At 41.0% G+C, this 15601-nt stretch overlaps 1 protein-coding gene across 2 annotated transcripts in view; it reads left to right on the plus strand.

Annotated features, from left to right (window-relative positions):
* MSH2 (mutS homolog 2) overlaps positions 1-15601 on the plus strand; it is a 200110-nt gene that overhangs the window by 122049 nt on the left and 62460 nt on the right. For both annotated transcript variants that reach the window (XM_077282435.1, XM_077282436.1), the window contains 2 exons: positions 4119-4242; positions 7723-7873. In XM_077282435.1, coding sequence (XP_077138550.1) covers positions 4119-4242; positions 7723-7873 — 275 coding nt within the window. The remainder of the gene's footprint in view (positions 1-4118; positions 4243-7722; positions 7874-15601) is intronic.

The raw sequence follows: 15601 nt of genomic DNA on the forward strand, positions 1-15601 counted from the left end.
GAAGGCAAAAGTCTATACAAACTAATACAACTCTTCATGTTACTTGTTTCCAGATGATAATTTAGGATTCAGACAAACTTTTGCTTAGGAGAATAAAGGGAATATTGATGCTGCATGATTTTACATAATCTATGCCTGTAACAGTAGCGCAATATTGCTTATTTTTTCTGGAGCTGTTAGAAAAAGATTTTCTACTAAAAAATACATATTAATAAAATCCTAGATATTCTATTCCTTATTATCTCTTGTGAGCATTCTATTCAGCTATTCCTTAAAAACAAAAAACAGTTCAGAATAAAAATAACTCAGCAATTCCTCCTTTAAAGGGAGTTGTTTCTTTTAAATTAATGAGTACAATTATTAAATATATGTAAAAACAAGCAACTTTTGCAATTTACCTCTTATTAAAAATCCTTTTTTTGAGCACAGAAATATTTTTAATTCTTTAGTTTACAGCTTGTTGCCTGGGTTACCAGCCACCCTGGAGTCTGAGTGGCTGGTTGCCTAGGAAACTAGCTTGCGCAACCTGCAGGAGCTATGCTTTAGAACCTGTAAGTGCCACTTTTCTGTCTGGATCCAACTAGCTTCACTCTGCCCCCGTTGCTCTTCTCCGATGCTGCAGAGGAAAATCTACCTGTGCAAGCAGCATGGGGAAGTGCTTGACCATACCAATGGCCTAAACGGTAAATATTCAAAAGTGCGCCACCCCACTACAAGCATGAAGTCGGGAGGCAGAGGTTGTGGTGTGCTCTAAAAGAAAGAGATTAGGGAAACCTTTTCACTCTCCCAATTCTGTGTGCCTCAGGAGATTAGCTTTGTCCTTGTGCTCTTCACTGTAATATCTGTTGATATACACTGACGTGTAAAAGACGAAACAATGTTTTGAACTTTTGACTTTCAGGCTCCATATCTCACCATCCACTGCTGCTTCCATTGTGACACTGCCATCATTTTATAGACGATCATCTTGGCTATCTCATGTATAATTTTGACTTGCATTTGTGTAGTATATGATTAGTTATGGAGATTCTTTTCTTATCACTGCATTGTTACGGTTTTGCTCCTGGTGCTGGAACAATGTTTTTATTCCTATACACTACAAATTACAACCTGTTCTCACATTCCCTAATAGCTCAGTGTGTTATTGGGTTCATTTCCAAGCGAAAGGTCAGTGGTTCAAATCGAGGAGCTGCCGTGAAGATTACCCAAGAAAAGAGAAACGGCATCATCCATCTTTTCGATAGCGGTCTCTCGGCAAAGAAAATTGTCAAACTGCATCATGATATTTGGAAGAGTACGAAATGAAGTCCGTCCATTCATTCAAAAGCCAAAGGGTGGACGACCAGGCACAAGGTCTATCAGTTCTGGCCCGACAAACTCTGCAGTGGAGGTGGCTCATGTGCTTTGCAATAGTGAGATCACAGGCGTTCTTTCAAGCACCGTGCAATTCAAATTACACAAATCTAGGATGGTGGCCTGAAAAAAGGTGAAAAGCCTTTACTTCAATATCGTTATAAGAAGCTTCAGCTCGAGTTTGCAGAAAAGTGGGAAGAAGGTTCGGAACGGGTGATTTGGAGCGATTAGATAAAGTCTGTTGTACTCTGGGCTTTGATGGGTACAAAGGAAAAGGGGTTAATGGAGCGAGAAATTGAAGGAGCTGTCAAGTTCAGTGGAGAAATCCTGACAATATGGGGTTATCAAAGCCAAAGGCGTTGGATACTTGACCAGGAACGATGATGGTCTCAATGCTGAGCTATATGTGAGTATCCTACAAGACGAGTTATTTCATACACTAGAGTTCTATGGGTATGAAAAGGACGACATAGTTTTCCACAGGACAACGACCCGAAGCATTTGTCGAGTGTGCTCTGATTCTCTCATCCGAGTTTGATAATTGTCGTTTGCATGATTGGCTCAATTTTCTCAATTGAGAGAAGGTACGGCCGTCTGCACGAGCCCTAAGAAACTGTATTTGATCACTTTGCACTTTAGAATGTTGAACTAGTGATGAACGACCGTTCTTGGATAAGGTGTTATCCAAGCACACTCGTGTACTAACTTTGGCTGCTGGGACTCGAACATATGTTTTGAGCACGCCGAACACACTCGGATAACACCTTACCCGAGCACGTTTGCCCATCCTATTGAAAACTGAATGGGGCACCGATTTCACACTGGTGTAAAATACAGACACACAGATTTTATGTGGAGGAAAATTGTTAGGTTTCTCTTTAAAACTCGAATTCATTTTTATACACTTCTGTCCATTTAGATTGACAGGTTACTAATTTACTCATATGTAGATTTGTTGTTTCTTTTTGCATGAAATAACATGCTGACAGCTACCAGTGGCAGCCATTACAGTGTTTATAGGTTTACTTTTATTTAAAAGGGAACCTAGCACCAGGTCATAAGTGTGCAGTGTTTGCTCCTTTAAATCCACCATACGGTTCCACAGATATGGGCCCTTTTGTTTTGTGCAAATTTTTAGCATCATTATTGAGGGTGTGAGGCTCACAGGATCCTCGGGGGCGTGTGTTTAGGTTGATCTGCATAATTACCCTGTGAGCCATGCCTCCATTTAAAAATAAAATATAAACAACTAGATTTCACTATATAAAAATACCCCATCTCTAACTGTATGGCAGATATAAAAGATACAGAAACCCCGACTACTCGGCCCTATGTTCTTGTTTTGCCACTCTGTGGCCATGCTGTAACTTGTCGAGAACCTTTTCCTGAACAATACTCATGAGTATTTAATTTTTTTTCTTTGTTTTGTCTGATCATAAAACTTTTTTTTTTTTTTTTTTCCTTTTGTTACTGTATCGTGACTTCTCAAGTTTTTAGTGTTTTGATGTATTTCGGTCAGTGTCGACAAGAATGCAGCTAGAACTCCTTGTCACAGTGAGCCTCTGTCGCAGGCACAGAAACACAGGAACCAAGTCCGGCTTTTATTATCCATAATTTAGAAAGTGCCAGCAGACCTTTATGGTCTTCTTTTAAGTGGCACCACAGGGTTTTGTACTAGATCAGCAGACGCTCCACAGTCGCCACACCTGCCGAGGTGACTTCTCGGAAACACTAGCTGTTGTCATATCATATAAGTGGACGAGGATTAGAGTGGAAGTTGGATATGGGTGTAGGGTTGCAGATTCAGAATGACCTATAAGACTTGTGTTACACATACTGTTGTTTTGTGGCCCGTTTTTGCCGCCCCAATAGATTTCTATGGGGCTGCAAAAACGGGCTGCAATAATTTCACGGTGCTCCGTATGGCAGTGAGGTCTGTATTTAAGGCCGGTGAAAAAAGATCGAGCCTGCTCGAAAAATCTGAAAATCAATGGAAGCTTGTTTTTGCGGTGCAACATGACTTCCGGTTTTGCGGAACGCCGTTTTTTTCCCCCAACGGTGCAACATGACTTCCGGTTTTGAGGAACACCGTTTTTTCCCCCAATACTATTTCCATAGTATTGTACACCTGAAAAACGGCGATCCGCAAGTTTTTTGCGGTCCGTTATTGCGGCAGATCGTGAAAATTGCAGCGATACGGCTCGCAATAACAGACTGCAAAAAAAGACGGGATGTGTAAAAGAAGCCTTATACATTAAAATGTTGGTAAAGCAATATTTCTAGATGTATGTGTCTATATACTGTGTATGTTCTTGATCATTCTACTGGGAAAAAAACACCAATGACCCCATAAAACACCAAACATGACCAACAAAAACACTGCATATTTAGAACTTTGAAAAATGTCATACAGGTGTCAAGTAACATGTGGTTGAAGCTTTATAAGCCAGAAAGAAAATGCCAATGATAACGCAACGCATGGCCACACAAGAGTGATGAGTACATACAGCCATGATGTAGCACCCCGCTATTTATTACTGGCGGTGCAGCCTTCCCCCTTTATGTCGATAACGCAGCACAAACGGTGCAGAATGCCGCGTGTGTATCAATCCTTATAAAGGACTGGCACATTGGGTAAATTCAACAGCTATAAAGATTGGACATCATGGCTGCTGTTGCATCGGAATGGAATGGAGTTTTCTTATTTGCCCTGTTTTATGCAGCCGCAGCTTTAGTTTATTCTGACGACATATTTTTCCTTCTAGGTGGAAAATCATGAATTTCTTGTGAAACCTTCTTTCGATCCCAACTTGACCGAATTAAGAGAAAAGATGGACGAGCTTGAGAAGAACATGCAGTCTACTCTAAACAGTGCAGCCAGAGAGCTCGGTGAGTGTGGTCCTCATAAGCCGAGATGCTGCCCTTGTACCACAGATCTGATACTGTACCAACGCCTTACTATCAGTACCAGTCCCATGTCTTACTTGCTATAGGTCCCATTGTGTTAAATGTATTTTTTATCATTTATTTGTCAATATTCCAAATCTCTATTTTTATGAAAGGGGAAAATAGTTATAATTTATATATTTTGTCTGTCTGCAGACTTTTAGCCATGACTGTTTGTATCAGAATTCTTGCTATTTTCAGTCTGGATTCTTAAGTTGATAACTATTTATAGTTATATACACTATGTTCCAAATTATTATGCAACTGACATTTTTATCGGATTTTCCTCAATGGTTGGTGCAAATGACAGTAAGTCTAATAAAAGTGATCACCCGTTAGAGTATACATCGAATTTTATTGAAGAAACCTCCCAATGATAACAGTATAATCTCCAAAATGAATAAAAACTTAAAATGCACTGTTCCAAATTATTAGGCACAGCAGAATTTCTAAACATTTGATATGTTTTAAAGAACTGAAAATGCTCATTTGTGGAATTAGCAGCAATTAGTAGGTCACATTAACTGAATAAAAAATCTATTTAACTCCAAAACATCCTAACAGGCCAAGTTACATGTTAACATAGGACCCTTCTTTGATATCACCTTCACAATTCTTGCATCCATTGAACTTGTGAGTTTTTGGAGAGTTTCTGCTTGTATTTCTTCCCTCCCTGAGCTGCTGGTTTGATGTGAACTGCCTCCCACACTCCTAGATCTTTTGCTTGATGATACTCCAAAGGTTCCCTATAGGGTTGAGGTCAGGGGAAGATGGTTGCCACACCATGAGTTTATCTCCTTTTATGCCCATAGCAGCCAATGAGGTATTCTTTGCAGCATGAGATGGGTGCATTGTCATGCATGAAGATGATTTTGCTCCTGAAGGCACATTTCTCCTTTTTATACCATGGAGGAAAGTTGTCAGTCAGAAACTCTATATACTTTGCAGAGGTCATTTTCACACCTTCAGGAACCTTAAAGGACCCTACCAGCTGTTTCTCCATGATTCTGGCCCAAAACATGACTCCTCCACCTCCTTGCTGACGTTGCAGCCTTGTTGGGACATGGTGGTTATCCACCAACCATCCACTACTCCATCCATCTGGACCATCCAGGGTTGCTTAATGCTTATCAGTAAACAAGACTGTTTGGAAATTACTCTTCATGTATGTGCGGGCCCAATACAACCATTTCTGCTTGTGGACACTGTTTAAGGGTGGCCGAATAGTAGGTTTATGCACCACAGCAAGCCTTTGAAGGAGCCTACACCTTGAGATTCGAGGGACTCCAGAGGCACCAGCAGCTTCAAATATCTGTTTGCTGCTTTGTAATGGCTTTTTAGCAGCTGCTCTCTTAATCCGATGAACTTGCCTGGCAGAAATCTTCCTCATTATGCCTTTATCAGCATAAACACATCTGTGCTCAGATACAGCCACAAATCTCTTAACACTACGATGATCACGCTTAAGTTTTTGGGAAATTGCTAATGTTTTCATCCCTTCACCAAGGCATTGCACTATTTGATGCTTTTCGGCAGCAGAGAGATCCTTTTTCTTTCCCAAGTTACTTGAAAACTGTGACCTGCTTAATAATGTGGAACATCATTTTTAAGTAGTTTTCCTTTAATTAGAATCATCTGGAAAACCAATTATTACATGTGTTTAAAATTGATTTCAGTGATACATTGAGCCCTGAGACACAATACCATCCACGAGTTTATTTGAAAAACAAAACAATTAAATCTTTATCACACTTAAATCCAATTTGCATAATAATTTGGAACACAGTGTAGGTTGAAAAAGACTTAAGGTACCTTCACACTAAACGATATCGCTAGCGATCCGTGACGTTGCAGCGTCCTGGCTAGCGATATCGTTTAGTTTGACAGGCAGCAGCGATCAGGATCCTGCTGTGATATCGTTGGTCGTTGAACAAAGTTCAGAACTTTATTTGTTCGTCAGACCGGCGTGTATCGTCGTGTTTGACACCAAAAGCAACGATACCAGCGATGTTTTACACTGGTAACCAGGGTAAACATGGGGTTACTAAGCGCAGGGCCGCGCTTAGTAACCCGATGTTTACCCTGGTTACCAGTGTAAAATGTAAAAAAAAAAAAACAGTACATACTCACCATCTGATGTCCGTCAGGTCCCTTGCCGTCTGCTTCCCACACTGACTGAGCGCCGTAAAGTGAAAGTGAAAGTACAGCACAGCGGTGACGTCACCGCTGTGTTCTGCTCTCACTGTACGGCGGCACTCAGTCAGAGCAGGAAGCAGACGGCAAGGGACCTGACGGACATCAGATGGTGAGTATGTACTGTTTGTTTGTTTTTTTTACTTTTACGATGTTAACCAGGGTAAACATCGGGTTACTAAGCGCGGCCCTGCGCTTAGTAACCCGATGTTTACCCTGGTTACCCGGGGCGTTCGGCATCGTTGGTCGCTGGAGAGCGGTCTGTGTGACAGCTCTCCAGCGATCAAACAGCGACGCTGCAGCGATCGGCATCGTTGTCGCTATCGCTGCAGCGTCGCTTAATGTAAAGGTACCTTTACGGTAGGTCCATCAAGTTCAACCTTTCTCCACCAAATATACATTTCGTCACTAAATTATGTATAACTCACAATGTTATATATGTACTGAGGAAATCCAGTGGTTATTTTCTTAGTAAATAGGTCCCCGCTCGCTCTACATTATTCTCTGCGCTGCAGCAACGACGGGGTTCAGATATCTGGCAGTGTAGAAAAGGACAGTCTGTGAATGATCAGTAAGTGATGGATTGGGCATGTTCTCGGCATTACATCCATTGTCTGCTGATGAACTACACACTTTATTGATGGGCTTGTAATGCAGTGGGTGTGGTGGGCCATCAGCCCCAACATGGCCCCTTCTTCTTGTTCCCCCGTAATTACTATAAATCTCCCCGCTCATACTTTGACTCCGGCTTCACCCTTCAGCTCGTTCCTTGTCAGGTGTTCAGATTTCACCAATTATTCATTTTAATTATGGATTTCAGAGTCAACTAACTAGTGTCGATTAATAGATATGAAAATGTGCACATCAGCACGCCTCGTCCGCACCGACATTGACATCAAAATAACATCCTTTCTCCATTGCACAGAAAAAAATCCCATTTGTGTGCCAGAGTCAATGTGAAGTCTCCATACTTTGCTGGAAGTGTACCTTATACTGTCTACTAAGTGCTCCCCTGAGACCTTTTATTCTCCGCGCCGGCCCTGTCGGAGGAGAGGTTTAATTGGCCGCATATATGGGCACAGAAAATGGTTGTTAAAACCTAAAAGTGACATAAGAAAAGCTCGAGTTATCATTGTGGTAATAAGTCTGGTGGAAAATTCATTAGCCGCAGATAATAAGTCAGGAATTTGTCTAGATTTTTATCTTCTAATTTCTGTCCCCGACACGCAGGTCTGGATCCTGGAAAAAGCATAAAATTAGAATCGAATGCGCAGCTCGGTCACTATTTCCGTGTAACCTGCAAGGAGGAAAAGGCTCTGAGGAACAACAAGAAGTTCTCGACAATTGATATTCAGAAGAATGGAGTGAGGTTCACAAACAGGTATCGATCAGTCTCGCCTCTTGCTGCTCGTCTGTTTTAGGTCCGCTCCCGCATTCATCATGGATTCTGTTTTATAAAGTATCTGATCCGTTTTGTATTTGAAACCTGGCAGATCTTGTTGCCATCAAAGTGCGTGTTTTAAAGAGGCTCATTTTTTTTTTCCATCTTCAATGATGATTCTGCAACAAAATATGTACGAGTGCAATTTTTTTCTCACTTGTCATCTGTGCCGTCCATATGCAATCTGTTATTTTACAGCAGAAGCTTTTAATACTAATAATAATAATTTACGGACCATTTTCAATTTCCCATGTTAAACAATTGCATTGTATACTGTGGCTCCTTTTTTTTTTTTTTTGCACACTCATTTATTTGAATGGGCGAAACTCATTTGATTTTTATATCATGCTGTGATTTTTTTTTTTTTTTTTTTGCATGCAGAGTCGGTCCTCTAGTCTTCACTGACCCATTGAATTACATGGGTCCAATTGTGGTCCCTTTCCTTGCAAAAAAAATAAGCAAAAATACGGTCGTGTAAATGAGCCCTTAGAGAGCGTCGTCAGACTTGGGGGAGCTCAGCGCTGTTGGATTTCTGTTAGATTTCCCTGACAATCTAGCTGAGATACTCTACAGAAGCAAATAGTAGGACTATATGGGGGGTTGCTTAATTTTGCATTTAGGAAGGAATGGAAAAGTGAAAAAAAAAAAAAAAAGTGCAAAGATCCACAGGTTTTGAATTTTCCACTTACCATCCTCTCTTAGATGCTTCTAAAATTCTGCTCATGGTGTTGAGGCTGCTGTAATCACAGGATTGCATTTCTGTTTCAGCCTTCATCTCATTCTCTGCAGCGGACATTAGCAGGGAGAAAGTAAAGGGCTATAGTAACTCAAGTCTCTTCCTCATGTGCTCAGTTTAAGGTGTCCTACCTGAAAGTGAATGAAGCTAAAGAAAAAGCATAGAGAAATAATTTTGAATTATAGATTGAAAAGCTAAATGTATACACTAAAGTACCTATTAGAAGAAATGTTTAAAGTTTTTCACTATAGGGGCGATTTCAGCTGCCGAATTTCTTTTGTATAACTTTTTTTTTTACTTTTTGTTTTGCCTAAAACTTCATAATAAGCTGATTTATTAGTGTCAGTCATACGATTTTCTCCTGCCGCTCTAGAACTGTTATACAATCCAACAACTGATATGAAAGAAAATAAAAGAATAAGGACAGAAGCAAAGGAAACGACATAAAAAGCATAACAAAGGAATTTCCACATCTCCCGTGTTCAGTGCTACTTATTTCTGCGGTATCTGAGGATAAATGCTTCAAGTTTTGCGAGGTCCTTGGTTTTGTTGCACGTGTAGATTTTACAAACATCTTTTGAAGTGTTCGCTCTTTGCAAAAGGATCCTGAGCTTTACTGGAGACTCGTGAATGATAACACAACGCATCGCTTGCCTTTGTAGACTTTGTTCTTTTTGGAAGTGTTTCTGAAGTGAGTCATTGTATGAAATTGGAAGCACAAATCCAAAAAAGGAGTCATTACAGCGTAATATGGCATTCATTCAGGTTTACAAATGGTAACAATGCTGTTTCTGCTTATGAGTCATCCACAGGTCGTTTGGTGAGTCAGATTATCAAGCCGTCCTGATATTTAATTTACACTTTTCTGAGGAATCACATATAGTGCGTAGATTGTCCAAAACTGTTCTGCTGGCCAGAATAATAGGAATAGTGCGTGTATAGCTTTCTAAATATGGGGAGCCGAGGACTGGTATAATATCGATATATTTGATGTAGCAAGTGCGTAAATAGCAGGGATCAGTTGTATAAGAATCATCAAAACAGGGGTTCAAATATTCTAGGGACGGGTCCAGATGTGGTGGCAATTGCCACTGATTTCAGTTGTGTCCTGCAAATCCTCAGCAGTGTAAAGTACAGCTCGTGCTCCATATGTAATGCAAAGAGTAAAATCCATAACAAATCTGCTTGTTACCTACAGATTTATTGCTGCTTCACAACGGAAGTTACTCATTACATCTGGACTCAATAGGGTATTTTCAGTTAACATGCTGGATTCTTTTTTTTTTTTTTTTTTTTTTCGTTTGGAACTTATTTAGCTAGAAGAGTGAACAATAATCCAAGCAATAAAGTAAGGGTGCATTCCAACAATGGCAAAAAAGTGAGGACTTTTCATGTACCCAGCACCTATGTTTCAGTGTTTTAACATGTGGACTTTTTCAAGCAGTGGTTGTACACAGAAAGCCCAGTAGGTTTCAGTAGGCACCACTGTGAAGAATATTGGAGATATCATCTGTATCATATGTAATATCTGATATTAACCCCTTAAGCCCCGAGGGTGGTTTGCACGTTAATGACCGGGCCAATTTTTACAATTCTGACCACTGTCCCTTTATGAGGCTATAACTCTGGAATGCTTTGACGGATCTTGGCGATTCTGACATTATTTTTCTCGTGACATATTGTACTTCATGTTAGTGGTAAAATTTATTCGATATAACTTGCGTTTATTTGTGAAAAAAATGGAAATTTGGCGAAAATTTTGAAAATTTCGCAATTTTCCAACTTTGAATTTTTATGCCCTTAAATCACAGACATATGTCACACAAAATACTTAATAAGTAACATTTCCCACATGTCTACTTTACATCAGCACAATTTTGGAACCAAAATTTTTTTTTTGTGACGGAGTTATAAGGGTTAAAAGTTGACCAGCAATTTCTCATTTTTACAACACCATTTTTTTTTAGGGACCACATCTCATTTGAAGTCATTTTGAGGGGTCTATATGACAGAAAATACCCAAGTGTGACACCATTCTAAAAACTGCACCTCTCAAGGTGCTCAAAACCACATTCAAGAAGTTTATTAACCCTTCAGGTGTTTCACAGGAATTTTTGGAATGTTTAAATAAAAATGAACATTTAACTTTTTTTTCACACAAAATTTATTTCAGCTCCAATTTGTTTTATTTTACATACTCGAGAAAAAACTACCAATCCCAATCAATATCCCAATGCAGCAAGGTAGAATGGGTACTAAAATAAAATATAACTTTTAATATTAGTGTTTAAAATCTATAAAGACAAGAACAGCAACAAAAAGACATAAAACACACACCACCAAAAGGTAGTAAAAAAACCACAATACCAAATCACCTTTTGGGTGTATCAGCAGTTCACTCGGAAAATTCAGCAAGACTCAATCCCTCAGCCTATAAATTCTCATAATCCGAGCAACAGCATAACAGTGTCCCTAGGCATAATACGATTGGTATCAGTAACCTCAAAACAACAGGTCTAGCTGTACCATGTCATTATCGTGTATCATATAACTGCCATAATAGTAGAAGAGACATCTGTTTAAAAACGGAACAATCTCACCCAGGTCGACCCTGCATGTGTTCCTCCTGGTCTCTCAGACGGCTCCAAAAGGATGTTCCAAGTTGATCCCAGAGTGTGGGGAAACGGGTGCACCACAATTCCCGCAATATTGAAAACCCACTGTTAGGATACCAGAGCTTCCAGGATTAACCCCGTGGCCTCCCGACGCGTTTCATTGTTAAAAATCATCAGGGGAGGAACAAATAAAAAAGTATATTGCCAGGTTTGGGGATTAGAGGGGTTTTCCTCGCAAGGAATAAACCACCTCCTTGCTTACAATCATCCAGCCATCCAACCCTTGTTTTATTTTACCAAGGGTAACAGGAGAAAATGGACCCCCAAAGTTGTTGTACAATTTGTCCTGAGTACGCTGATACCCCATATGTGGGGGTAAACCACTGTTTGGGCGCATGGCAGAGCTCGGAAGGAAAGGAGCGCCATTTGACTTTTCAATGCAAAATTGACTGGAATTGAGATGGGACGCCATGTTGCGTTTGGAGAGCCCCTGATGTGCCTAAACATTGAAACCCCCTACAAGTGACACCATTTTGGAAAGTAGACCCCCTAAGGAACTTATCTAGATGTGTGGTGGGCACTTTGACACACCAAGTGCTTCACAGAAGTTTATAATGCAGAGCCGTAAAAATAAAAAATCATATTTTTTCACAAAAATTATCTTTTCGCCCCCAATTTTTTTTTTTCCCAAGGGTAAGAGAAGAAATTGGACCCCAAAAAATGTTGTGCAATTTGTCCTGAGTACGCTGATACCCCATATGTGGGTGTAAACCATTGTTTGGGCGCATAGCAGAGCTTGGAAGGGAAGGAGCGCCATTTGACTTTTCAATGCAAAATTGACTGGAATTGAGATGGGACGCCATGTTGCGTTTGGAGAGCCCCTGATGTGCCTAAACATTGAAACCCCATACAAGTGACACCATTTTGGAAAGTAGACCCCCTAAGGAACTTATCTAGATGTGTTTTGAGAGCTTTGAACCCCCAAGTGTTTCACTACAGATTATAACGCAGAGCCGTGAAAATATATATATATTTTTTTTTCACAAAAATGATTTTTTAGCCCCCAGCTTTGTATTTTTACAAGGGTAACAGAATAAATTGGACCCCAAAATTTGTTGTCCAATTTGTCCTGAGTACGCTGATACCCCATATGTGGGGGGGAACCACTGTTTGGGCGCATGACAGAGCTCAGAAGGGAAGGAGCGCCATTTGGAATGCAGACTTAAATGGATTGGTCAGCAGCCGTCACGTTGCATTTGCAGAGCCCCTGATGTACCCAAACAGTACAAACCCCCCACAAGTGACCCCATATTGGAAACTAGACCTCCAAAGGAACTTATCTAGATGTGTTGTGAGAACTTTGAACCCCCAAGTGTTTCACTACAGTTTATAACGCAGAGCCGTGAAAATAAAACATCTTTTTTTTTCTCACAAAAATGATTTTTTAGCCCCCCAAATTTTTAATTTTCCCAAGGATAACAAGAGAACTTGGACCCCAGAAGTTGTTGTTCAATTTGTCTCGAGTACGCTGATAACCCATATGTTGGGGTAAACCCCTTTTTGGGCGCACGGGAGAGCTCAGAAGGGAAGGAGCAATGTTTTACTTTTTCAACGCAGAATTGGCTGGAATTGAGATTGGACACCATGTCGCGTTTGGAGAGCCCCTGATGTGCCTGGACAGTGGAAACTCCCCAATTCTACCTGAAACCCTAACCCAAACACACCCCTAACCCTAATCCCAACGGTAACCCTAACCACACCCCTAGCCCTGACACACCCATAATTCTAATCCCAACCCTAATCCAAACCGTAAATGTAATTCAAACCCTAACTTTAGCCCTAACCCTAACTTTAGCCCCAACCCGAACCCTAGCCCTAACTCTAGCCCTAACCCTAACCCTAGCCCTAATGGGAAAATGGAAATAAATAAATTTTTTTAATTTTATTATTTTTCCCTAACTAAGGGGGTGATGAAGGAGGGTTTGATTTACTTTTATAGCGTTTTTTATATCGGATTTTTATGATTGGCAGCTGTCACACACTAAAAGACGCTTTTTATAGCAAAAAAGTTTTTGCGTCTCCACATTTTGAGACCTATAATTTTTCCACATTTTGCTCCACAGAGTCATGTGAGGTCTTGTTTTTTGCGGGACGAGTTGACGTTTTTATTGGTAACATTTTCGGACACGTGACCGTTTTTGATCACTTTTTATTCCGATTTTTGTGAGGCAGAATGACCAAAAACCTGCTATTCATGAATTTCTTTTGGGAGAGGCGTTTATACCGTTCCACGTTTGGTAAAATTGATAAAGCAGTTTTATTCTTCGGGTCAGTACGATTACAGTGATACCTCATTTAAATCATTTTTTTATGTTTTGGCACTTTTATACGATAAAAACTATTTTATACAAAAAATAATTATTTTGGTATCGCTTTATTCTCAGGACTATAACTTTTTTATTTTTTTTGCTGATGATGCTGTATGGCGGCTTGTTTTTTGCTGGACAAGATGACGTTTTCAGTGGTACCATGATTATTTATATCAGTCTTTTTGATCGCGTGTTATTCCACTTTTTGTTCGGCGGTATGGAAATAAAGCGTTGTTTTTTGCCTGTTTTTTTTTTTTTTTTTTTCTTACGGTGTTTACTGAAGGAGTTAACTAGTGGGGCAGTTTTATAGGATGGGTCGTTACGGACGCGGCGATACTAAATATGTGTACTTTTATTGTTTTGTTTTTTTTATTTAGATAAAGAAATGTATTTATGGGAATAACATATATTTTTTTAATATTATTTTTTTAGGAATTTTTTTAATTTTTTTTTTACACATGTGGAAAATTTTTTTTTTAACTTTTTTACTTTGTCCCAGGGGGGGACATCACAGATCGATGATCTGATAGTGTGCACAGCACTCTGTCAGATCACCGATCTCACTTACATCGGTGCAGGCTTACCAGCGTCTGCTCTGAGCAGGCACTCGGTAAGCCATCTTTCTCCCTGCAGGACCCGGATGCCGCGGCCATCTTGGATCCGGGACCTGCAGGGAGGAAGGAGGTAGGAGACACTCGGAGCAACGCGATCACATCGCGTTGCTCCGGGGGTCTCAGGGAAGCCCGCAGGGAGCCCCCTCCCTGCGCGATGCTTCCCTATACCGCCGGCACATCGCGATCATGTTTGATCGCGGTGTGCCGGGGGTTAATGTGCCGGGGGCGGTCCGTGACCGCTCCTGGCACATAGTGCCGGATGTCAGCTGCGATAGGCAGCTGACACCCGGCCGCGATCGGCCGCGCTCCCCCCGTGAGCGCGGCCGATCGCGTATGACGTACTATCCCGTCACCGGGAATTAAGTCCCAGGTCACCTTGACGGGATAGTACGTCATACGGGATTAAGGTGTTAAAAACCCTTTCAGCATGTGCTGTAGAAGCATGACATCCGGCCAGCTTCAAAAAAAGGGATTCACACACCCCACTAGCTAGTTGGTATATAACCTTGTACAGGAAGACCCCTGTGGATCCAAGCCATGTGACCTTAGTCCTTTGTTCAGCCAGCTAGAATTTCATAAAAGAGTTATGGAAATACTATACGTCCCAGCTGTACATTGTGTATATTTCTGAGATCTCCAGAACAGGGCAAGCGCCTGCCTGGCACTCGAGTCATTCTCACATAGACGGGAAGAGAGATACATAGAACAGCCAGTAGCAGCTAGGTAGCAAAATTGTGTTTAGTTTCTATGAGTGTTAGGGGCTCGGTCTGATCTGATGGTGTAAGAACTGCGGCCCTAGGACCACCCAGAAAGGAGTTATGATCTTTCATAGGTTTTGGGAGATTTGTCTCCAAACCTCAAGGAGAGGGGATGTAGGTTCAGCCCAGAGGGCAGGAGGGGAATGACCCAGAGGGTTAAGTGCTTGTGTGCAGCACATCCTATTTCTCTGGGAGTTCGCGAGGACAAGAAACAAAATGGACCGCAAAACAGGCCTTTCATCTAACTAGTAATTGACCATATGTTCTGCTTATACCTTTTGTCCTCCCACTATTGTATTTGCATATCTGACCATTATATGTGTATAACCATTGTGTATATATAGTGTATTGTCTAGTGTGCCCTTAAGGCGATTACCGTATATACTCGAGTATAAGCCGAGATTTTCAGCCCACTTTTTTGGGCTGAAAGTAACCCTCTCGGCTTATACTCGAGTCATACCCAGGGGTCGGCAGGGGAGGGAGAGGGGAGCTGTGTAATAGTACTCACCTGCTCCTGGCGCGGTCCCTGCACATCTTTTCCCCGGCGCCGGCAGCTTCTTTCTGTAGTGAGTGGTC

This window comes from Ranitomeya variabilis, chromosome 2 (genome assembly GCF_051348905.1).
Source record: "Ranitomeya variabilis isolate aRanVar5 chromosome 2, aRanVar5.hap1, whole genome shotgun sequence".
Classification (NCBI taxonomy): domain Eukaryota; kingdom Metazoa; phylum Chordata; class Amphibia; order Anura; family Dendrobatidae; genus Ranitomeya; species Ranitomeya variabilis.